General features: G+C 43.0%; 1 protein-coding gene and 1 long non-coding RNA gene across 5 annotated transcripts in view; one reads left to right on the top strand and one right to left on the bottom strand.

Annotated features, from left to right (window-relative positions):
- Positions 1–1,370: 1,370 nt before the first annotated feature.
- Positions 1,371–25,596, top strand: part of LOC125691312 (uncharacterized) — a 122,503-nt gene continuing 98,277 nt past the window's right edge. For 2 of the 4 annotated variants that reach the window (XR_007376075.1, XR_007376074.1), the window contains exons 1-4: positions 1,571–1,659; positions 2,437–2,527; positions 2,868–2,926; positions 8,826–8,929. This is a non-coding gene — a long non-coding RNA (uncharacterized LOC125691312). Of the gene's footprint in view, positions 1,476–1,570; positions 1,660–2,436; positions 2,528–2,867; positions 2,927–8,825; positions 8,930–25,596 lie in introns of those variants that run through there. The other 2 variants (XR_007376072.1, XR_007376073.1) reach the window with 2 other exon arrangements.
- On the bottom strand, positions 3,300–12,128 carry STMND1 (stathmin domain containing 1). Its single transcript, XM_048940555.1, is given in 6 exon segments — positions 3,300–3,571; positions 4,030–4,072; positions 4,074–4,154; positions 8,711–8,865; positions 11,020–11,200; positions 12,019–12,128. Coding segments are annotated over 6 exon segments (816 nt in total). The 5' UTR covers positions 12,103–12,128.

Raw genomic sequence — 25,596 nt, forward strand, 5'->3', positions numbered from 1 at the left:
TTGTGCAGCAGAGGCTTCTCTGCAAAAGCATTCCATTTCCCACCCTCTCTCCTCCTGAGTCCAGCTCTCTGCTGTGCCCTCTGCCCCCAGACTCCCCCTCGTGCGGTGCGACCTGAGATCTGCCGGTTGGGATTTCTTCAGTAGTGGCTTATGCAATCACTCACATCTCTTCTCAGTACTCGCCTGCTCTGTGCTGGGAAGAGAAATGATGGTTTCTCTTGATGTACTGCCTGAAATCAGAAGTTACTGCTCCTCAAAGGGAAACCAGCCCTTCTGACAGCACTTGAGAAGCAGCCAAGTTATTTTGAAATGTCAAATTAACGTAGGAAAACAAAGCGAGGTTGGAGGGCCCCGGTTCTGATTTTTTTGTTTTAGATCCCTCTGTACCCCGCCAGCACCACAGCCAGTAATTAAACGCGATGTTCTGTATGTGCAGGAGGTCAGATGACATTGTTTAATGGCCCTTCCCAGCACGGAAGGCTTCCTGAATTTGTGCCAAAGCATCGCCGCAGATAGCTGAGTTTTACCCCCACCATGTAATAACTCTGCTTGGCCTTAGGTACATTTAAAGAGGCAGACAGCTAAAGCACAGCTCGGGTAAAGCTTTAGGGACAGATTTGGGTTTCATCATTCCAGGTGGTATTGAAATGCACACGGAGCAAATTAGGGAAGAGTGCAGCTCCACGGGGCACAGCTGTAAGCGTGCTGCGCTGCAGCACTCGGCTCCTCGGGCTGCTTGCAGAGCAAGATGCACGCCGAGTTCACACACGGCTCGGTCAGAGATCTCACTTCTTGCCATCCCCATCCTGGGAGAATGTAGAGAAATGCAGAGCAGCAAGGGCGAGATGGAGACTGCCCGCAGGCTGGAGAGAAAAGAGAGCTGGGTCAAACAGGAAGAACGCCGGAGGGACAGAGGAGCCGAACGAGGAATGCAAGGGAAACGAGAGAGAGACAAAAGCTGCCCCGAGGCAGCGCCGAGCTGGGCCGCGGCGGGGCGGCAGCGAGCAGGGGCTGGCGGCCTGAGCGGGAGCGGGGCGCGGCGGGGAGCTGCGCGGGGCAGGGTGACACCTGCTGGGCGTGGGGGCGGCAGGGCCGGGCGTGGAGCCTGAAGGGAGGCCTCGTGGCGGCTCCTCACGGGGAGTGGAGGGGAAGCGCCGAGCTCTGCTCTCTGTGGCTGCGACAGGGCCCGAGGGAGCGGCGTGGTGATTTAAAAGCAGGCACGGTGCTCCTCGCTTGTGTCTGCGCCCGCCGAGAGCCTTGCCGTTGTCAGGTCGTGCCAGCGTTGGTGTATTCGCTGGAGCAGGCACAACATCCCGTTCCTCTGGGTGCAGGCAGAACAACGGGCAGCTCCTTTGCTTGAGATGTAGCTCTGTTCTCCCTGCTTTGCTGCTGTGCATTAAGGAGTGAGTCCAACATCCGCTGAAGGCAGTAGGAAGACATGGATGCCTTTCAATAGGAGTTAGATTAGTTTTCAGGTAAATACACAACTCAGTAAGGCAAGCTTTAACTGCTTTTCTTATTAGTAAAGCAAACATTACCGGCAGAGATTTGAACTCTGTTGTAAAGTGACACCTTCAGAAGCTCTCCTGTTTACTGTTGCTTTTCTCAGGCCATCCTTGCTGATGTGGGAGAGCAGTGTGTCTGACCCAGCTGAGCACGGTAGGAGCCCACAGGTGGTCACGGTGCAGAAAGGCACCTTGCCTGCTGCTCTGCTTCTCTCTCTGTGTCACGAGGCCTTTTGTGCTGCAGGGAGCTAAAATCCTTACCTGGGAAATAGTGGAAGAAAGGATGTTGGGTGGGGACAGAGAACTGTTTGTCCCATCCTTCTGAAACCACAGGAAGGCTTTGGGCAACTACTGGTGCTTCGGTGTCCTTACCTTCCTTTAAAAGGAGGCTCATCAGCTCAGTACAACAGTCTGTGTGGATGTATGCGCACACAGACACGTGTTTTCATTCTATTCCTTAACTTGAAGTATCTGAGAGAAAATTCAGTGAACAGCATTGGTTAACTGCATGCTGAAAACACATCCTCAATCTGCTGCTTCCCCTGCCTGTCAGACTGTTGGATGACTTCAAGCCAACTGACCAAAGTTCTTATTTTTCCTAAATTTGTTACTCTTCAGTATTTTTACAGTTCTTTCCAGGCAACACAGGGTAATTGTCAGTATTGCTTTTCTGTTTGCTGCTGTGTCCCATCTTTTTCTTAAAAACCAACAACATGGCCAAACCTGAAGCATTGGTCTCTTCCTGATGAGCTTGCTCACTCAGCTGCTCAGGTGGGATCCCAGCTGCCTGAGTAATGAGATGAGATCTTGTTCCTACCTTTAATGTTTCAGCACAAGCATTGTTTATTAATTTATTTAGTTTCCTGGGAGTAATGGGGAGAACCACAATGAGGCTGTACAAATAAAGGCTAAGTTTTTCTCTTTTCTGTAGTGCCTGGTGAAGAGAGCAATGGTCCTGTACTGCAACTGAATTTCCTTGGCTTGGAAGGCAGAAAGGAAGAATGCTTCATCAGGAGCTGGAGGTAAAGAATTAAAAAAGCCAGCATAGGAGGTGGGAGTGAGTGTGGTATGGAAGTAAGGATTAGGCATATTTAGAGATGAACCAGAAGGGGATGGTAGGGCTGGTAAGAGGCAAAGCACAAATGCAACCATTGCTGTTACACTGATTTTGGAAGAGCTGGATATGTGTAAGAGGTAGGGAATGGAAGATTGCAAATTTATAGATCTGTTATGGAAACAGTCCTATCCTTCCCATGGAGACTGATCGCATTCTTCCTGTCCTCACCTGTGCTTTTATATCTCAGCCAATTAGTTGTTTTCTCCACTGCAGTTTCAGTATTACTCCTTGCTCTGTATTCACAGATGTTCCTGTGGCCTGTTGTTGCCTTAATGTCTGAAGCTTTCACATCTCTGCCTGCACAGTAAGTTAAAACTCTTTATTCTTATGTTTAGGTCTCCACTGTGTTTTACTACCCCAAATCTTGTAGCTGTTCAGGCTTTTTTCTTCCTTGCACATTCCTCCTTTTGTGCCTTTCCAAACTCCTGTTCTCTGCTCTAGAGTCAAGTGTAATAGAACCGTGTTCATACGTATGTAATCCAACTAAGAGACTGGCAGGTCACTAATTTGCCTCTTCCTTTTCTTATTTGTTTTGTTTCCTTCAACTAGTGTGTAAAAACGTGAAATTAGAGTTTTCCACGGTGAAATAGGTAACCACAGCTCAGGATAAATCATCTTCTTAAGCCCCGAGATAAAAAGCAGCAGGGAGCAGAGAGGTTCCTTCTTTGCAGGGTGGCTTAAATCCAGATTGTTTCATTGATACAGTTGTAAGTTATATCAGACTCAATGGTAAAGTCCTCAGTGTAATAATTTGTGGTTTCTTCTGCAGTTATTTCCTGCAGCAGTACATTTATCTCACCATGTAAAGGTGATGGCTGAGGGGCATCTGTGCTTTCTTGACTTTGAAAACTTGGGCAGTCCTCAGTCTGTTTACCTGTAGTTTGGTGGGCTGTTGCTGGATAAAATGCAATGTGGTGTGGTCTCCTGTTTAGTTCCTTTTCCCTAACCTAAAACAAAACAGAAAAACCCCAGTGCTGTGTAAAGAGGGATGGAAGTAGGAAGAAGATTCATTGATCATATGCAGCATTTCTGTCTATCTTTGTACCCAAATGCAATCACAACATCACTCCAGTTTAGCACTGAACTTAGCCGATTTACTCTTGTCTGCATAGAATATGCATTATTTTTTTTTAATTGCAGGAAAAACTGCTTTAGAAGCTTCCCCTCCTCTGCATATTTTTAGGATAACCTTTCAGGCTTTCAGCAAAATTAAACTATTAACTTGGCCTTTCAAAATCCATGAGAGGAATACGGGATCCACTTGCTGCCATTGAATGCATTTTGGTAGCAGCCTGCACACAAACTCTCTGCTTTAGGTCAGTTTGTAAAAAGCAGAGGATTTCATGTGGTAAAGCAAATGCTGAAGAGTACACAACAGAATCAGATGACCTCTTTTTTCTTTTTTTTTTTTTCCTTTCCCTTCAGCAGCCTTCATGTCCTTTGCTGTAAAAATCATTCACTTCCTTGTTTCCAAACCACATTTTTTCCAGCCTAGCTGGTGGTTTCTTCAGCATCTTTTCCAGGGCATCTCTCTGTAGAGACATTAAAATATTTCAGCAGAGTCTATTTTGATGTTGGGTTGACATTTTGCTGCTTGCCTTCTGCTTTTTTTTTTTTTTTTTCTTTTTCTTTCCATGCATAGAAGTGATAGACTCAGGTACCAAAGGAAGCCTGTAAATAGCAATGTGGTAATAACCTGAGTGTTCACTTGCTCAGGAGTGCTGTTGCAATGAGAGTTCCCATTTTCTGGTAAGTGATGAGTAGCTTCTAATGTTGCTGTGAAGCTTCTAATGTTGCTGTGTACCCAGTTGATGTGGGAATTCAGTAAAGGAAGCTACTTTACTACTGCTGAAGAAATTTAAGGATGGTTTTGTTAAAGCTTCATAATCACATTACTGCTGGCCTCTGTTGCATGCAAATGAGCAGCCCAGTCCTAGATCTCTATTCCTGGAAAGATGCAGTGATTATCTGAGCAGCCAGGAGGATGAAGTCTACTATAAGCAGCTTTAACGGTGTTGAAGTCAAACCAGGGACCTCTGGTTGCTGAAATACACACTGTCCTGTTTATAAATCTCCTGGGATATCTGCTTGCCATACTTTTGCAGCCTTAAATAATTCTGTAAGTCAGACCTCACTGCCAGAAGTGTTAAGTGCTGCAAATAGTATAGAGGGTGACTCATTTAGTGAGATGAAGGTGGAGCATGAATCAGTAGGAAGAAAACCAGTATTCAGAGGGGATGTTCTGAATGCAGGTGACATACAAGAAATCTGCACAACGTTCAATCATTGTAAAAATGAAACAACTGTTTTTTTTTCCAAAAGGGTAAAAAAAAACCCAAAAAACAAACAACTCTTCTTTCTAATGACAAAGGACTTTCTAATAGAAGCCTAATGTGGGAATGTATTGCATGCTGAGATTGTCCTTCCTCACCAAAGATAAACTGTGGGTTACATTGGAAGAGGCAAATTGAATTCTTCCCTATGCGTCTGCGCTGAGTGGGTGCTCAGCAACGATGGTGCTTTCCAGGCAGTTAAGTGATCCTGTAAGCTGAGAAAATAATTTTCTTTGAATTAAACAGCTGTGAGGGATCAGGAGTCCTCATAGGTTCAAGGACTCATAGAATCACAGAATGATTTGGGTTGGAAGGGACCTCGAAGATCATCAAGCTCCAGCACCCCTGCCTGTGGTAGGGCCGCCAACCTCCCCGTTCAATACCAGCCCAGGCTGCCCAGGGCCCCATCCAACCTGGCCTTGAACACCTCCAGGGACGGGGCATCCACAACCTCTCTGGGCAGCTGTTCCAGCACCTCACCACTCTCTTGGTAAAGAACTTTCCCCTGACATCCAACCTAAATCTTCCCTCCTTCAACTTAAAACCATTTCCCCTTGTCCTGCAGTTATATACCTTTTCAAAGAATTGATTGCCCTCCTGTTTGTAGGCTTCCTTTAGGTATTGAAAGGCTGCAATGAGGTCATCCTGCAGCCTTCTTTTCTCCAGGCTGAACAAGCCCAGCTCCCTCAACCTGTTTCCAGAGGGGAGGTGCTCCAGCCCCTTGATCATCTTTGTGGCTCTCCTCTGGACCCTCTCCAACAGATCCCTCTCTTTCTTGTATTGGAGGCCCCAGATCTGGACACAGTACTGCAGATGGTGCTTCACAAGAGCAGAGTAGAGGGGGACAATTACCTCCCTGTCCCTGCTGGCCACCCCTCTTCTGATGGAGACCAGGATACCATTTGCTTTCTGAGCTGCTCACTGTTGGTGCACATTCAGTTTTTCATCCACCAGGATCCCCAGGTCCTTCTCTGCAGGGCTGTTCTCAAGGGTTGCTCCTCCCAGTCTGTGTTCCTGGGGTTCCTCCCAAGTGCAAAATCTTGCACTTTGTCCTCCTTGCTCCTTTTCTTATAACTGGGAGTGATGTGACCCTTCTTCCAGTCACCTGGGACCTCACCTGACAGCCAAGACTTTTCAAATATGATGGAGAGTGGCTTGGCAACCACCTCAGTCAGCTTCTTCAAAACCCTGGGAACCCATAGTGAAAACTAACTGCAATGGAAAAGCTAAAATAATTACCTATGCATATCTTCTATAAATGGGAACTCATAAGTAGATCAAATTCCCATAGGCAGTTCCATTTGAGACAATATATTTGGATCCTTCTGGTTACCCTCTAGCTCACGCACATGAGAGTGTTTCTAAAGGTAGACTTGGAAAAAAGGTACTTGATTGATGATATGCTACAACTGGCCACTAATGAACTAAAGAAAAGCTTAACGTAACTTGGCAGTGGTGAGGATGAAAATCTGTCACATTGGACTTCAGCTAAATTATTTTCAAGTGCTGGAAGAAAAATAGTCGTTACTTCTTAAAAAAACAGGAAACAAAAAAGCCTAAATGCCAAAACACAAGCACACAAAGAAATTTTGATATCTGCCATTTAGGTGGAAGTCCTGGCTCTGCTGAAATTTTTGGCAGTCACTGTTAAAGTTACAGAGGGTAGTTTATCTTGTTGTGTGAGCAGCTCTTCCTGGCTCTGTTAGACTAGCCCCCCAAAATGTTGCTCTCAGAAGTACTCACCCCTTAGAGCAGTAATGCTTAGAAACAAGCCTCTTAGCCTTTACTGCTCAGAATTCATTTGGTTCAGGATAAAGTGAAGGACAAGTCAAAAGACTGAAGGCTTCTAGTGCAGTGGTTTCAGAGTTTTGCCAATGGTAGGAAATCCTGAGAGGACAAGTAATGCTACAAAGCTTAAGAGATGCAGATACTTACATGGAGTGGAATTACACACGGGAAAGGAGAGCTCCCACAAGGATATCTCAGTCTCCAATATTACTGTAAAAATAACCCCAAACCTGGTTATACTAGTCTTTCATAGTGCTATGAAAAGCTTAGCACTATGAAAACTCTTTTCCTTGTCACACCTAGTGCTGGACTGAAATTCACTACAAAGCCATTTGTCCTTACGTGTGGTCAATTCCAAAATTTCAGGTGTGATTTAGCCGTGTGTTAATGCTCACAATCCAGCACCACGTGTTGTAATTTGGAATGTGTTAGGGTAAAAACCCTTTTCTACTGTCTGTACTCAGTGCATTTAGACCCTCTGTTCATGGATAATTTAGCTCTAATGTAATAAATTATTCTTACAGGAGGCAGCACAGGCCAATTTTTTGATGGCTACTAAGGGAGAGCTAGCAGCTAGTGGCAGATTTATGTTTTCAGTTGTAGGTTGCCCAGCAGTGGGCCCAGCTCAAATGTGAAATATCACTTGGAAAATCTGGCTTTTTTGGTGAAAAGTTCAAGGCTCGCTTTTTTAAAAGCTGTATTGATATATATACATTAATTCATTTTTTAATACCGTTGAGGGGGAAAAACACCAACATCATAGGACTCTGCTTCTGTAAGGAGGTGGTATAGAGAAATTCCCTAAGGAGAAGTAGCTCAAACTGAGCTTCTGTCAGTGAAAGAGTATGTGCCATTTAATAGCAGAGGGCTTTTTAATACAGGAGGGAAAAAAAGAACAGATGCTCACCTGTTTTATGAAGGGGAAAAATACAAAAACCTGCCTGCAGGATGTTAACTAAATCTAGCCACAGAGGGAATATTCCTCTCAGATACTCCAAAAAATAAAAAATAAAATAAAAAATAAAAATAAAGCAAAGTAAGTAAAGGCTACGGAGGAGCTGCACTCAGATATTTTTCAGTCCCTATTTCCAAAATACAGTAGGAAGTGTATTGTGCTGCACCACTAGCCAGACTGTTACGTGAGACTTGTTCAGTGCCTTTTATGAAAGTTTCCACGTTACCTTGATGTAAGTGGTCAAGGTTAGAGATGAGTAAATGCCTCAAACTTCAAAGCTACTCAGAATCATCCTTGGTCTGAGCTTGAATTGTCTGTGTCCAGTCAGTGCAAGGATTGTGCTTTGGATGCAGCCACAAATGGTGTTAAACTTCTTACAATCTCCTTATGGGTTTTCTCCCTCCCACCATCTGTACTTGAAGCCCTGTCTGTAAAAAGCAACTGATCCTTAGCACAATGCTTAACAACAAAGAACGAGCTTGAGTTCAGAAGCCAAAATAAGCCTCAGGTTATTATTCAGAATGAAAAGAAAATGGACGCTTGTTTCTTAATCCAATACTTGTTCTATAAAATTATTTTTAAAAATCAAAACAACATAACTAGACAAAAAAGCTCACAACGTCTTCTAATGGTTTTTCAGTCTGAGATCAAATGCAAATGTAATTATTAGTAATTATTAGTGATGTTTCTCATAGTTTTGTGGACTTGAGAAACAAGTTTATGGCATGTACTCTCCAGTGAGTCGTTCAAAGAACTAGTCTCTTAATACCACCCCTTTCTCTTCTGTACCCATTTGAAACAAGCCTGGAAGCTGTAAACAACTGAATGAATACTACTGCCAGCTTGTTTTATTAGCATCCTCATTATACAGTTTTATGTTCAACATCTTGCCTCTAAAATCGTAGAGAAGGTTTGTCTGGATGCTGTGCATGTAGAGAAATCGACTCTCATGGAGCTCACAAAAGAGTCAGAGCTCCGTAGCAGAGATCCTGTGTCGTGTGATGATGCTCACCTTGTTTTCGTGTGCTTCTCCAGTCCTGGCAGCAGTACTTTGGCTCCCGATTATTCCCTGCATCCTCAACTCCTCAAGAATGTCTGATGATTTTTGTCTCTCTGTTTCTTGTAAGGGCCGTGATTTGCTGATGAACCCACTGGTGAGCAGTGCATCTTGAAAAGATGAAAACATCAAAGCACTTAAATCATGAAGTTTTGTTTGAACGCCATCTTCAAGGTGAGCTTTTAATTGAAGAGATTGCATTCCAAGAACGTGTTGTAGAGAAGGCCTGCTTGAGGCTCTCTTTATGACTTAAATGCTACAGTAAGCTTTCTAATGTCTGGAAAACTGGAGTTCAGTTTCCCAGTATGGCCAGTTATACCCAGAGGGCCAAATGCATGGAAGCAGGTGCTGAAGGTTTGTGAAGTCAATACGTTCCCCAAGAGAGGCTATGGACAGCTGTTTACAGTTCAAGTTCTTAAGCATTGTGTGAGCTGGTTAGAGAGGACCCTTCAATAGGCTTGTATTATCCCATCTTACACTGGCTGTCTTGTAAAAATCACTGTGCTCTTCTATTAGATGAATGCAAATTTTCATATGCTTTCATGGCTTATGATTTTTGTTGCAACAGTGCTGCTACATTTAAGCATTATCACATGCATTCCAACACTTAATTGTGTACTTATAAACAACAGTTAAGAATAATTCCAAATTATTTTGATAACCCTTCTGAGAGGCTGTTTAGTTTCCACTTATTAGACATGATTAAGCAACGAGTTTGCCAAGACCTATCAGGTATTTCAACCCTCAGCTGACAGTTATCCCATCTGCCCAGTCCCTACTGGCAGAAAATAGAGCTTTTGTATGAAGAATACTTGGACCAAGTCAGAATCACAGTTACTTGATATCTGCCCATCTTTTTAAGCAAAGTGGCTATGGCAGTGTTGGCTTTTCTTTAATTTCTGGTTGTAAAACACAAATACAAAACGTCTACCATCTTGTATAAGTTGACTCCCTCTCTGTCCTAAAATAACTGAATCAGTCACCCAAGAGGCACCAAGGCTCAGATGTCTGCCAGTGCATGTAAATACCAGAAGGCTGTATATGCTAAAACATCCTTTGGCAAATAATAATAATAATAATATTAAAAAGCATGATAAAAGGACAATATTGATTAGCAATGTCCATTTGTATGAGTTTCACTAATGCATTCATTCAGGAGAAAAAAAGCTACACTATCTCTTCTTTGTTTCTTGAAACAGAAGCTTGAAGGACGATTTCAGAAATTCTGTTTAGAAATTTCCTGTGAAGTTGTCTTTTTAGCAAGGACGAAGGAAAGGAACTCAGCTTAATGAACTTAAAGGAAACACTTAATTTCAGAGCAAGCAAATCATTTTGATCAATCTGAAATGAAATCCTTTCATCGCATCCTTCTGTGGCGTTGGGAGTTAAGTCTTCTTTAATGAATAGCAAACATCAGTAATTACTCCTTTTGTGTTCAATTTGGAATATGTTATTGGAGCCCTTCTATATAAGAAAGGTAAATAGCCACTGTAGATTTTTTGTTCAGTGTTTTGTGAAATATAAGCTGTTCATAGCACTTGAAAAGTAAACTACAAAACTTCGTTATTCACCAAAGACAGTACTACTTTTCCATCAACATCTCTTACATCAGTATCCTAAGAATACATGAGAGTTTCAACTCAGACATTCCCTTGCACTTAAGAAATTTAGAAAAAGTTCTGAGCAGATCTCTGCGTCGTGCTGTGATAACTTTGGGAAATTCTGTTGTTTTCTTTATATGATAACTTGCCCTGAAACTTTCTGCTGCAGTCTTAAGTAATGGTGTGGCATTTACTCGCTGTCTGCACTTGATGCTAGTTAAGAGAATTGTGTTTGCCGTTCTGTTTGGGGGGGGGAGAAAAAAGAAGGAAAGCTTGACTTGATAGCATCAGGCTGAGAGCACTACCGTGGGCAATGTGTGTTCCCAGTGTGCTGTGCCATAATCCCTGTTAGCGAGTGCTACCTCTGGAGACAACAAGGCTGAGTATGTTCTCCTGGTCTGTTCCCAGAGTCTGCCAAGAAAAGTATATACCCTTCTGCCTGTTCTGGTAGCGAGAGCTGAGTCATGCTGCAGAACATAACAAGTGGTTAGGAAATACTTCCCACTACTATTGCAAGGCTTCAAACCAGCGTGAAGAGCTCGGTCCTTGTGGTGTCACAGCAGTGACTTTACTGTGAATTGAAGAGGGCTGGCAATAGGCTCAAGATGGTTCATTTCTAGGTCTCTCTGTCTGGAGCTGATATGACCTTAAACTACTGTTCACCTGTGCTTTGTGCGTTGCTTCTTTTTTCAGACGGTGTAAATCTTTCTGTTGATTTCTCATGAAAGCCTCCCTCGCTGGCTTCAACTTCAAGTTTGCTTCCATTCTCTGAAGTGTCCCCTGTCCAAGCTGCCCCTTTGTGTGAGGTGGCAGCCCATGTTTTGTCAGCACTGTCACTTGTAGTCTGCAAGAAAATGAAGAAAGGAATGAGAGAAGTCCTTGAGGACTCCTGAATGTGTAAGAAGAAACAGTCTCTAGAATAGTCTTGTAGGCTTGACACATTCAGAGTAAAGTGGAATATAGTGACATTCCTGATACTTATCTGTGCTTTGTCACAGATTGATTGATGTTCATGGTGATGAAAGGTCTCATATAATTTCAGAAAGGAAGGGATGACCTTAATCTTGAATATGTCCATAATCCCATTGCCTGTACTGCTGTATTGGTTTAGTACTTCTAAGTGCTATCTATACGTTGGACATTGGTTAGAAATTTCAACTCCAAGAGTTTTTAAAATAAGTACATGGTAAGGTTTTAACCTCTCCAAGTGAGAGCTTTGCATTTGCAAACAGTGCAGGAGTAGAGACTGGATATATTCTTGTGACTGAGTTGAGGTTCAGCCAGTTCAATTGTGCAAACCTCACAAAATGGCTCTGCACATGTTTCACGTAATATTTGGATGTATACAAGCTCTCTGCCTGAAAATAATTTTTTGAGGCAATGTGTACCCTGCTGAAGTGCTGCAAAATGATGCAGACTGTGAGAGGCAAATTTTCAGCTGCTGTAAAATCAGGTCGTGCACGTGGCCAAATGGTGAGTCTCATTCCCCTCTGGCTTAAGACTCATATGAAGCTAAGAGATAACACTGTTCATAAAGAGCTCCCTGACAGACTCTGAGATACAGCAGAACTGCTTCTCTCTATACATATATCCTTGTACACTCCCGTGCTAAGACATCTCATAACATACTCTGTACAGAGACTGTTTGGAAGAAATTGCTACCTGGATTCTGGCTTCATGGTTGTTCTGTAGCTCCTCAGAAGACAGCTGTGCTGCAGCAACCCTTTTAGATGTATTGCAGCCCATGATGAAATGGGGACCATCTGCTTCTCCCTGTTGCAAGTCCAAGCAGTGGAAATGCCCTCATCTCATCACTGGGAGTTTGGTTATTCGTGATCACCATGGCATCAAACTGTTGCCCGCGCCTGTTGCTACAATAAATAGCACCACAGAAGGCTTTCATGTTGTGTCCTGGCGTGCAGACCTCATTGTCTTTGACCAGGCTCCCTCATCTGAAGCTGAGAGGGAATGTGCTTCTTCTCAGCTAGCTGGAGATGTTGGTCACTGAGGGGGTCAGTGAACCTCCCGAGGGAACTGAACTGAAGACATTTGAGTGTCTCCAGCTTCTTATCTTTTTTTTTTTTCTTTAGGAATAACATACTATCAGATAAAGTAAAGTATACATGATCAGTCTCTGGTCAGATTTCTTAAGTATTTCTCATCTCCGTTAGAAATTGGGGAAAAAAATAACTCCCAATTTTAGCATTCCAAACAGCTTGGCAAATTTTTAAATGAGAAGAGATGTAGTCAGGAAACAGGCTGGCTGTGGTTAAGGAAAATGTTTTAAATGTCCTCTGAAATCATTGTATAATTTCTTGATTACTGTTTGCATCTGCTCGCATCCTTTGAGATAGATGTTTGTAGGAGATGGATGGGGGAAAGAACCCAACACCACAGTTTGTGCTTCCAAGAAGATTTTGTAAAAGCTGTCAGAGAAATAGGAACAGAGTGCTGCCAGTTGAAGATCACAGCTGATTGTGTCTCGGGTTACTTTAGCTGAGATCAACAAGTATTGAAGTTGGAAGAAATAATTGTTTTTACAAATAATGAAAGAAGCAGGCATTTTGCATAAAATCGAAGTATTCAAAATACCTTATGCCAGTAAGACGGTATTTTTGTTGCATCCTGAGATGCTGGTAACAAATCAGTGTCAGCTTGTGACCTTACTCTGGTTCGTACTGCAAAACCAACTGTAAAACTTGCCATTTTTTTCCATGCATGTGAAACTGAGATGTTTACATGACAAATGAGCCCTTCAAGTGGTAAGGTTGATGAGCTTTCAGAATCAAACCCCAGCACTGAGAGAAGTGCTCCAGCCTGGGAGATCATTCTGGAGGCACGGTTGCAGGCAGCCCTCTGTGTTTCTCTTGTCTGCAGTCCAAACGAGTCAGCTGGGGTGGCTGGAAAGCCACAAACTCTTTTACGTGGCAATGAGCCTGAAGTAATCTTCTCTGCCTCAGCATGCCTTATTCTATTGTGCAAAGCACTGCACTAAGGTTATTATATGGTTTCCAGGATGTAGCTAACATCTCTCTGTGCATGACTGTTCATACCTACCTGCGCTGGCATCCTAGGGCTGCCAGAAAGAATCAAATGTGATTATCCTGTCTCTTAAGAAATGAGTCTGTACAATTTTTCTTCTTTTTCTCCCTTTTATGCACAATCAAAGGAGGCCTGTTTCTTATGTCTACTTTGAACTCGCACAGAACTCAAGTCAACCTTTTGGTGCGCTGATTCATTGTTGTTGCTTTTCTGTTGTTCCTTTCCACTAGCAGAGGTTTGTAGGTTTGTGTGGTAATGCTGAAATATAATTGCTGCTCAGCGTGTGTCAGGACATGATGTACAGGCTGAATTTCTTGTTTGAATTTCTGATTAAACACTTGCAGGGATGGTGCAGTTCTAAAACTTGTTTGTAAGTAAGCAGTAGGTGATATTTTAGTCATTGCAAAAAGGTGATTTTTATTTGCTCCTTCAAATGCAAGTAATAAAATAGAACCTGAAATTCAGTTTCTAAAGTAAGGAAATTGATCAAGTGTAAGACTGTAGATTCTAGCATAACTGGAAACAAGGTAACCTTTATGATTCATATTTTACAAATTAATTCTTGGTACATAAAGAGAAAAATAGGTGATCATTTAAAGAAATAGAATATGCAGGATATAACGAGAATTGCACTCGTTTATTCTGTTGAAATGAAAAGAACCTTCTCAGATCTTTACAGTTTATACACCTAAAGCCTGAGCCTTGATATCTCACGCATGTGATTAAATTGCCAAGCTGGTCATTGTTTTCAAGCAACAGGAGCTGCACACTTCAGACTGATCAGACTGAAGATCAGACTGCTCTCAAATTGACACTGACCGAAATGATGGAAGATCTTCCCCTCATTTTAGTAGCTTTTCATGGGTTTGTAAAATGGAGAACAAGCAAATTTTACTACCATCAATGTGCTAGGGTGTATGGGGTTGTTTGAAAGAGGGCAGTTCTTCATAAATACAAATACAGGATATTTCCCTTTAAGAAAACCCATGGAATACAGCATATGTGAACCACAACTTTAAAAGTGGAAAGAGAGAGGAGCTGTGAAAAAGCCAGTAATGGTGGGAAGGGGAAATGTGCTGGCCTCAATGTCTTGTCTTGTGAGAATGCAAACCAAAGCCAGTCACACGGATGTGCATGTTGGGGAAAAATGACAATGAAATCAGAAACAGCTGTCTCCATAATTGCTTGTGTTATATGGAGGAAATTGAAATGCATCTATATTTTAAAACGAGAAGAATTGTTTTCAGAACTCAAATCTGAAGTTGTTAGGTGATTTGCAGGATTGTTTTGAAAACTGAATGGGAACAAGGGCATCTCAGTGTCTGCAACCTTATCAGCTGTCTCCTCTGTAAGCTCCTCAATTAGTGAGCTACTGCAGAGAAGTGAGAACAGGACCATCCGTGGAATGGCTTTCCTGATACAGAGCAGCATTTTGTTGGTCTCGGTAAGTAGAAGAATTGTCATGTAATACCTCCAGCCTGGTATGTCTGCAGATCAGGAAAAACACTCTCCTCATGTTCTGAGGCTGGTTCAGGTGACTGAAAAAACTTACAAAATTTTTAGTCTGATAACATTCCTATTGAGTTTGAACAATAGAAAACTACAGGGCTGAGAGGGGCAGAAGACAGAAAACAAGCTGAGTTATACAGTGAGCAGAAGGAGGGGAGAGGGACAGAAATCAGAGGTTGAGCGAGAAGATATGGGCCTTACTGTGTGAGGTAACCAGAAACACCGGATGCAGACCAAAACTAACAAATCTTGTAACAGAAATCAAAGCCTCTGAAGACCAGAGGCTGCATTTCAAAGGTTGTTGCTTAGTTGAATCCAAGTAGACTTTAATAGCCATGCACTGTATAATGTTTCTTTCCCCACCGTTTCTTCTACTTCCATCTTACGTAGTTGGAAGTGGATAAATCTGTCAGGGCTTTCACCTTAAGGGTAACCCCCAACTACAGGATGGGTGAAGACCAGCTCTGCCTGAAATCCTGAATTTCAGTGCCATGGCATGCTACGCTTCCAGCACGTATACACAGCGAGTTTGACTCCTGCTGAGAAACTTTCACCCTGCTGCTTCCACAGAGCATCTGCTATGGAGGCCAGGGTAGTCTGAGTTTCACAGGGATGACAAAAGGCCCTTGAGACAAACATAGGCCTCCTGCCTGATTTTGACCTAGAGCAATGGGGCACAAGAGTTTTTCAAAGAGTAGCAGCACAAAAAAAGTGGTGGTGAGTGGGAGAGTTTCAGCCCAAACAAATCAGCTGTTTTCAGTACACGGAAAATAAGTTTATACTTTTGGGCTGAAGCGTTCCTCCAAGAGGGCATTGCCTCACTGAAGGTTTACCCCAGCTCTACAAGATGTCTAGGCTGTCTGGGAGGTGCCTAGAGGCTGAGCTTCCCTTCCCAGAAGGGCTAAACACCTCACAGAGCTGGGCTTTCACGTGGAGCCCGAGCTGTGGTATGAGCCTTAATATTTGGAAAAGCTAGGAATGGGAAGAAGACTGGAAGGAGATGAGCTGACTGAGTGGCTGTAGCCATAAGGACTGATTGCTGGTTGTATATAGCTAAACCAGCTCCATGGCTGACTTTCCTGTGTGTGTTGTATTTCAGTATTGTGTGTGATCCAAGTAGCATACGTAATCTCTCCATGGTGACTGCACGGCATTTGTTTCTATTTAAGGAGAGAAAGAGGTTTGGGTTTTCTGCCAGAATTCCCACTCAGGTAATTACGCTTCTGCCTGCAGAATTTCCCTCTAGCTTCAATTGTAGTAGTCGTTCTTCACTCCCACTCCTAAAAAGCACCAGCACAGACCTGCTGATGCATTTCAGGAGTGTGGCACTGGTTGCTGTGCTGACACAATGCATGACCCTGCCATGCATTGCTTCTACTTGATTTGTTCCTAGTCAAGATTGCTGCACATAGACACTCTGCTCTGCAGTTCTCCTCTTTCTATGCCTGACTTCAGCATAACAAGTTGGTCTTGCTGGTGATACTGCTAGATGATAGTGAGACAGCCAGCTGGAAGCCAATGAAAAGATGATTAAGAGCCAAGAAAAAAACATATGGAGAGAGCGGGATTTCTTTTCACAGAGTTTTAAGTAAAAGTGTTTGTCTTTGGATCCCACTAGCAGTTTTTTTCCCTTCTTTCCATCAATTTTATGGGTGGCAAGTAGTTACAGTTGATTAACAAATTCTACCAGATCTCTTTAGCTAGAACAAATGTTGTATACAGGAGAGAACTCTGTCAGTATTAAAAATCAGCTGGCCAGCCTTTTGATGGAAATAAATATTTAATGGCCAATAGGCTGATGTTGACTACAATGCTACGCGTGTTACCAACATTCTATAAATAACAGTTTTGCAAAATATGATCTATTGCATGAAAGATCTTTTGTCTCAAATTCAGATGATGTGGTGATTTTTCTGAACTTAGGGCAGCAGAGCAAATAGAGTGCAGCACAGTCTGGAAAGCAGTTCTGCAGATTCTTCACTCTCTTTGAAGTCAAAGAAAATACAGGCCTTGTTCGCTCAGTCCTAGGCAGAGATTTAACGTGGATGATGTCCAACATTAATAAAACATTAATAAGCTAATACTCAGCAAATATAGCATAGTAAACAAAACCAAGGCAATTGAAACAAATTATCGATTCATGGAATTTAGTCTTTCTCTTGACAGAATGTTCGCATGCAGATTGTGCTGCTATTGAATACATTTCTTATTCAGATTTACTAAATGAATGTTATGGTGAGAGTGTGGGTTTAAAAAAAAAAATCTGTATAGTTCACATCCTCAGGAATCAAGCTGTTTCACATATGTTATTGTTTCAGCTTCCCTAACTGACTCAATTCTGTTCAACTAAATAGCACCAAATCCCCACTTGAATCTCTATGAGGAGTAGGGGAGCTCACATTCTCTTCTTGGGGCTGCAATTTTCTCACAAACATGTGGCAGTTCATGAAAAGGCTCCTAAGTAGGAAGTGAGAGTTTGGGAGCAAACTTAGTGTCCTTCTTTTCAGCAAGAACAACTTAATTCTGCCAGTTGCTGTTCCTAGAAGATTCATTCAGGTACTGCGCTCCTTATTGGGAGTGCTAATTTTACTCTTACGGCTGTGTTCAAAAGTGGCTTTTGCGTAGTGCTGTTCTGAATAAGAATTCAGGCTGGCCTTCAGTGGCTTTAATTGTAATGTGTTGAAATGAAGTGTGTGTGGGGATGGGGGGCACTGGTATCTGACTGTAAGGCTGCCCTGGCTGTTTGAAGGACAGAACTCCATGGTTTTCACAACCTCTGTGTTCTGTGCAGAATGCAGTTGGCCTGGACCAGGAAGACATAAGAGCTCTTTCCTTCTCTGTCCAGCTGGAAAAGCTTCATAACGTTGAAAGATGACGCTTATCTGAAATGTGTTGTTTGCCTGCATCTCTTTTTTGTTCTTCCCCCCCCTCCCCAAATAACATCAAACTCTTCATGCTCCTCTTTTAAACTTGGAGTGCTACTCATGTCCCCGTCTCAGATGCTTCTGCTGTCAGCCAAATGCAGCAGCCTTTTCCATCCTTACTGAAACTGCTGACATAAGTGTATTTGTTGGTCTCAACAGGATCTGTGTTGTCAATCTAATGGGAATTGGTGGATTTTCTGGTCTTCTGAAGAAGTATTGTTTGTACCCTTGAAGATTTCTCACAGATGGCATGAAAGAGTCCTGTGCCCTTCATTAACAGTTGTATTTGATCTTCTGCATGGAGTGTTTTTGTAGTAAATGTCAGTGGCAGAAGGCAGCCTTTCTATCAGATGGGTTGGGAATAGACCAGAGGTCTCGCTTTGATTTGCTGGGCTGAGATTGCCTGCTCTGTAGGCTTAATATTTGATGCCAGATTTTTTTTACTCTTTCTGTCTGATTTGGTGGTGATAGGCTGAAACACATAAAGCCTATGATGCTAATGATGAAGCTTTAGAAGATCCAGTAGAAATTGCCAGGGGCTCTTCTTCCAGGTTTCTGGGTTAAGTCCAAATGTGCTTTGCCAAGGGAATACAGGAGCCTGGAATTGCACACCATTGTACTGGAATCAATGAAAGCCCTCTCAGAATGGGGGAACTTCTGCATGGTAAGAAGAGTGAGCATAAATTGACATCTCCTGGCAATGTCTCTCCGTCCCTTGGAACAAGCTGTGTGAGGTGATGTGCTACTGGGGAAGAGTGGATGTACACAGTCCCACCTTGAGCTTCTGGGTAAGACTGCAGTTTGGGGAAATTTACCCCATAGGGGGTGAAGGAGGCCTGAGATTCCAGATCCCATGCACTTGTAATTGTTGGAGCAGGTAGGGAATGTTCTGGTCATCAGCCTCACCATGAGAAGTGAAGCTAGAGCACCTTTCTGTGGGACAGGATGGCTCTGTTCATGGAAGATGGCTGTCCAGAGACAGCTCCAGCTGGCTCCAGAGTAACCTCGGGCATGGGCAGCCTTCCAGCCCAAGTAGCCAGCAGTAGCCTCACTTGTTCCTGCCTGATTCTGGGCTTTGTGGAAGGGCTTGGGAGAATGCTGTTGTCTGGAATCTAGGTGCCTAGCAGAAGTGCACAGAAACTCTGCCTGACTTCCCTGCAGCTTTCCCTTGTTAGAGGTAAGAGAGTTCTGTGATGTTAATTAGACTTCAGATTTGATCTTTTCTCATGAGTATTTGAATCTGGCATTCTCCTTTCAGCTCATCTGCATTTAGGGCTGCTACACGTTGGACTTGGGATGTTTCTGAAATGAGAAATGGAGCATATAATATAGATGTTTTCCAGGGACCGCCTAGTCAGAATCTATTTCAGCTCTTTGCCTTATGGATTAAACTCAGAGCAGTCACATACTGCTTAGATTTTATTTCTTTTTAACCAGTTTGCTGAGGTGAAATCTGTGCTGTTAATTAGAGCTCCGCTGTTGTTTGCAGAATGCAGACCGTGCTGAGCAAAGCTTTTCAGGCTCAGTTTTCCTGAACTGGAACAGGCAAAGCACAAAGCGTTGGCCTCACGTTCCCTTGGCAGGCAGCAGTGAGGTGGGGAACTGCTTGTTCCTAGTGGCATTTCTCTTCTGCTGGGAGACAGGCCATGCAATGAGGGGAAGCCATCTCCTTGGACCGCCAAATGCAGTTCATCATTACTGTGAGCATCTCATCATAAACATACTTTTTGCACAGTGACCAACTGCCACTTTAGCAGCTGTTTAATACAAAATTGTCAGAGCTTCGAAAGTAACTGTGCCACAGCCTTACTTCTCTGCTTGTTGGCAGCTTCCTTCAGACTCCCAGCCACCTTTATACATAACAGGTTCATAAGCTTGTATTCGTACTTTAACCTTTTGCAATCTCTTCTTCCACCTCTTGCTTCATCAGGCCCTTTGTCAGGCGATATGCCTCTGCTTCTCTTCCTCTTCCTTTCTTCTGAGTGAGGACATTCACTCTTTGTTATTGCCCTGGGTTGGTTCTGTTTCATCTGTTGTCTTGGTTTCTTGTGGGACGTGGGCTGTAGCTTTCATTGTTTGCAAACACCTGCACAAACAGTGTTGGCCTGCTAAAAGTTTTTGACATTCTTGTAGCAAGTAATATATAGGAACAGATTTCTCATATCTGTATGCAAAGAATTAGCTAAATACTTATCCTTATTTAACCTTGATTTGTGTTCTATTCCTGAAGTGCTCTGCTATACATTTATGCAGAGTCATAACGCAAAAGCAGTTCACAAATAGATTGATTCAACTGCTCTGTCTAAACGAGGAATGGTCTACGAGAGGGGGGTTAAGGTCAGAAACCTGCTGTTTGTTCAATATAAATGGGGTGTGCTTTAAAAAAAAAAAAGACAAAATAATAAAAAAAAAGAACCAATACCCAAACAGATTCCAAAGCCTTTCCTGAAATGTTTTTCACTGTTACATGCTTTCAAGAAGATCAGCAGAAACATGTTTTAGCAGTTATGCAGATTGAATTTAGAAACAAAACAAAACAAAAAAACAACAAAAAGGAAGAAAAGGCAAGAGTTAAAATAGTGTGAAGGCAGGAGTTAAAATAGTGTGCTTCTAGTAAACACTCTTCCACCTATCTGTGTGGCTGGGGTAACTTTTAGGTCGGAGAAATACTACAGGTCTGTTCATTTTACACGTGAGCAGTGATATACCAGAGTGCTGTGCACTGTGTAAATGCTGTGTGCAAAAATGCCTTGCTCTCACGAAGCCTCCATCTCTGGAGTGGAGGCAGCACCTATTTTTAGTGGTGTGCTGCAACATTACACAGGAGAATATAGGATGATGCCCTTTCCCAGCTCACTTTGTAGATGACTTGTAATTTACTAAGGAAGTGTCAGATGACAAAACCAGCAAAGCTGTGCTGCAGAGCAGTTGTTTCTTAATGGGGTGCTGTTCGAACCCCATTTGATGGAGATTTAACCAATTCTTGGACTGGCTGCCATCCTCTGTGTATGCATGAGACTTATTCTGCATTCCCAAGAAATAAATAACACCAATCTCACGTCTTTCTGACATGAGCAGTCGGCTGAGGTGAAATCCTAACATGAAATGTCACAGTAAAAGCTCATGGTACTGCTGTGGGTGTGTGGTCAGCCTTGCCAGGTTACTGGAGTTTGAGTCAACATTTCACTTGGGCAATGATAATAGGACCATCACAGTTACTCTTCTATGACAACTGTATTGCTGATTTCCCTCAGCAGATGCTTTTGGGTTTTGCAAGTATAACTGGTGAAGAGCCATGTGAGTGTGACAGAACAGTCTGTTACTGCAGTAAATGGAAAAAGCAGAATGCAAACACGCTGTCAAAATCTCTCCTCTTGTATTCTAATTGCTCACTTTTAAAACCGTTATGGTTGACGTTTGGTGGAGTTATTTTATGCTGTCTCTTTCCTGGTGTGCGTGCATGAGTGGTTTTTCTTTCTTTTTTTTTTTTTTCAGTCCAACCAATACTAGACTTATTTTAACATAAAGGTTATTTTGTGCCCAAGAGCCTGCTGTCATTGTGGGTGGTAATGCATGCAGTTCAGTGAGGTGGTTACTAAAGGACATTATTTCAGCAGTTGTCAGAGAGTAGATGTGCAAAATGTAGGGCTGTCTAAACCAGCAAGTGCGTGCAAGATGTGCATTTTCCTGATTAGCAGAATTGCTAAAGTTATAAAAACACAGCATAATTGCAGGTCATTCTGTTTTGATGATTTTCTTCAAGAAAACTGAAATATTAAAAGTGATGGATTTCAATGCAGTTTAAAGACCTGTGAGGTTCCTATTCTACCTTTATGACTCTAGAAAGCCTTGCAAGAACGTTGTGAGTTTGTCCTGCTCATTTATAACAACATGAGGTGACACTGGGAGGAGAAATGATGTTTCATTTTGCATGTTCAAGCAGAGGCCCTCAGCTGTAATCACAACATGAATATGAAAAATATATTGATAAAATTGGTCACATTACAAGCTCTGGCACCTGAGCTACTGTAAAAGAAGATGACAAATGGTTATGAAATCTGTTTGGGACCGTGACTTGGTTTGTCTACCTGTCACTGTAGGTCTTTAGTGCTGTACGTGGTTTAACATATGACCAACGTAATAAGACTGGTGATGTTTCTCTGCAGAGTAAATTAAGCAAATGTTCAGCCTTTAAATAGCTGTGATAATTTCTGCTGTTGTTTACAAGCGACTCCCATTGAGGCCATTAAAGAAAAACATATGGCTTGTTAATATAATGTCAGCTCCTCAAAGCATTTCACGCTGTGCCTGTTCCAGAACGGATGGGTATGTGACATGCACTCTGGAGCACTGAGAAAGGAAAATGTCTTTAGATGTCAAAAACAGTTCCCAGGTGAGAGCCTCACAGCTGAAAGGAGCGAGAAGTGACCCTTGGCCTTTGATCATCCATTACCTCCCGTGCTCTTCTCAGGTATATCAACTTATATTTAACTTCCTCTGAAAGGAATTTCTTAGCTTTCAATGTCACTTTTTGTCTACTACAAACCTTTGCAGCATAATTCACTGTTAGTTGTAGGATGTCTCCACACCACGTGGTGAGAGCGAGCGCTCTGTCCTTCTCTTTAAAATTAGAGTACTGCAATAAGTTCTATGGTGTGGCCTTTGTAGTTTTCTCTAAGAGCTTGGACAGGTACAATCTGGCAGGTTTTGCTGTGATCTTCTAGAGGAAAAAAACAAACAACAGAACAACAGTGGGGATTTATGCAGTATTTCTATTGGCATAGGTGTTCTGGATTCAAAGCTGTTGATTCATGTGAAGTAAGACCTCTGTTTTAGAGCTGGTTCAAACACGCAAACCCAGACTTGGCTGCCAGAGGTACACGTATCATGGTGTGGCCAATGCAAGCTGGATCAGAGCAGCTTCAAGGTGCAGCCCAACCACAGAACAGCAATTAAATCAGCAGGTGCCAGCCACAGGGCTGAGTGGCACAGGAAAGTGGTGTGGGCTGGACAGAAGGAGAGTGGTCTGGCTCAGAGCCCCCACCATGGGGCGTTTGGCAGCTTGTCTGTTGGGTGAGTCTGCTTAGCCTTCTGGCCTGAGTGCTCTGTAAAGTCAGCTCTGAGTCAGGGTACAAGTGTTTCCTTAATGGAGAGCTTTTTGGGTTAGGAAATCAAACCAATTCGACCTTGTGAATTTATATCCCGGCTTGCAAGCAGTCACATAACACATAGTACATAGAATGGCACAAAGGTACCAGCCTGGCAGTGACTGTGCAGTGCTCTGCACAAAGCACAAGCCATGTTTCCCAGAAGCACCAGCTCTTCCATAAGCCAACCCAGCTTTCTTGCAAAGCGCCTGCAGTGTACCTTTTGGGGGGCTGCTTCTTCAAACCTGAAAGACTTGGCTTTGATAGAGCTTTTTAATAGTAGTCTGGCAAGCGTCTGCTGCTTCTCTTCCTTTGCCCAATGAGAATTTATTTATGCACATTCCCAGCACCTCTTCAGAAAACAAGGTTTATCCACTGGTTTTTCAAAGCACAAGCTTCTGCCTTAAGTCCTCTTCCCTGTCTCAGTGTTCTCCTTGTGTTCTGCAAGGACTGTATCTAGAGCTAGGAAAACGATTTGGCTTGTCCTACCTTCAATACATTCATCCTTGAAATAGCCCTGTGGGTAGGGAACTCTTATATCTCTAGCACAGTTGTGCAACTCATCACATAGGAACTCTGTGACAGAGCTGAGACTCAAACCTGTATTTCTCCAGGGCAGAGCTGGGCTCCATGCATAGAAGTGGCTGCTTGTCAGTCCTTGCTTGCTGTTCTTGCTGAAGTTGCCAGTGGCCATTCTGAGAGAAAAAAATGCTTGCTTTTTTGAAAGCCCTGCTCCCAGTCATGCTCTGAACATGCAGTTCAAAGTACATTTTCTTGCTTAGCGTATCTCCCTCCTGACTTTTCAGAGACCGTGTTAATAGTATCATTTCTCATCAAACGTTCATCCATACATCATTTTTGCCAGCTGAAGCATGAGTAGGCTGCACAGTTCTATTCACCAAACAAGTGTTCCTTTCAGTTGCTGCCTGGACTCTGCGGTCGTGTTGTTAGCAGCTGGCTGTTTGGGTTGTGTTTTTGTTAAGTGGAGATCCTATTTATAGGTGGCAGAACACATGCATGTCCTTGTCTGTGCTACTGCAGATCCTGGTTAATCTCTTCTGTTACAAAAGCCTAGCCAACCAGTTAGCATGCTCTATATTAAAATTAGCGTGGGAGAGCCTTAGAGGGCTTTTTCTTCCTCCCCCTCTTTCCATTGCTATCTCGAAGCTTTGGAGCAGACTGATAGCACAGAGACAGGCTGCTTGTCTGAAAGCTAGGGGCAAATATTTCCCTTGCAGCTGGTCTCTTCCAGGTTATGGATCTGTGGCAGTGATGTCCAACACAAAATTTCATTAGTTATGACACGTTTCTGTGGCAAAGGAGCTGATTTTAAATGAGGTGTTTAATAAGTGTGCGTAGCTCCCCAGGCTTTACCCAGAGGAGGGCAGAGTTAGGTTCTGTTTGCTTCTTGAAAATCAGACAGCAGGCAAGGTATCTGTGGTGACAGGAGGCTGGCAGCTGTCTCATTGCTGCTCAAGGGCTGAGGGAGTAGAAGGTGTTGGTTAACACCCAGCAGAGGAAAACTGATCTGTATCTGCACACTTGGCACTGTTGGTGAGATGGGGAGTACGACCTGGTGCCTTCAGGCACTCGAGCGGTCTGTGGCACTGTGCTATTTAGAGGGGCTGCTTGCTTGTGTCACTTCTGTTGCTGGTTGTGCTTAAAATTATTATTCCAGCACAGCACCAGATAAAGTAATTAATCATAAAATTGAAAGCAAAGTTAAAGAGAAAAATAAATCACTACAGCATAATTCTATATATTAAACAGGTTGTTGGGGTTTTTTGTTTGTGGTTTTTTTGTTTGTTTGTTTGTTTCCCCGTAGTTGCTCTAGCAGCTCTGCCATTTTAGGAAGTAGGAGATTTTGTGGGAGAGAGCATGAAACCAGGCCCTCCTTTCTGTACTTGTCTCTTCTAGGGTTCATAGAGTTCTGGGCTATTTTTCTGTCCTTATGTTCAGGAAGGAATTCCCTCAATTTCACACATCTTTTTCTTTGCTGCTCTCTTCCTGACTCATGCTGTTATTTGTTTCACATGTAGGAAGGAAGTACAGTCTCCCAGTGCACCAGGCCCTGGGAGCTGCTTTGCTTTTATAGTTGTACCATAATTCTTGTTCAGCACTTTCTACGCCGCTGGTCACAGTATTTTCAAGGACTGTTGCAATATTTTAGGAATCCCAGACGAAAGGATGCCTTTGGTGACCATAAATCTTACTGAATGCCAAGTCCCTGGCCTTTTTAAAATCTGTTTCTAGACTTGTCCTCTGCATAGCCTGAAACTGGGACAAGTGTGGCTTCTCTACCACTTGTGCACAAGCATGATCTGCACAGAGAACCAAATGTGAGTGAGTGTGTGGGAGGGATGGAATGTGTCTGGGTCTTTCACTATCATGGCTAGCATATAAGCGTGGGCCAAACAGCTGAGCATCACTCCAGACTGTGCTAGAAGTGCAGCCATGGGGTCATAGCTGAAGAAGTTGTAACATGGGCTGCACACTTGGCGTTTAGAGGGCTTTTAATATGTCCTACACCAATCTTGCAGGTTAGCCAGTTAGTATTTACTAAACAGGGAGTGCTGTGCAGTTGCATCAGCCTATACTGGCAAATCTTTAGAGACCAC

The sequence above is a fragment of the Lagopus muta genome, chromosome 3, assembly GCF_023343835.1.
Source record: "Lagopus muta isolate bLagMut1 chromosome 3, bLagMut1 primary, whole genome shotgun sequence".
Lineage (NCBI taxonomy): Eukaryota > Metazoa > Chordata > Aves > Galliformes > Phasianidae > Lagopus > Lagopus muta.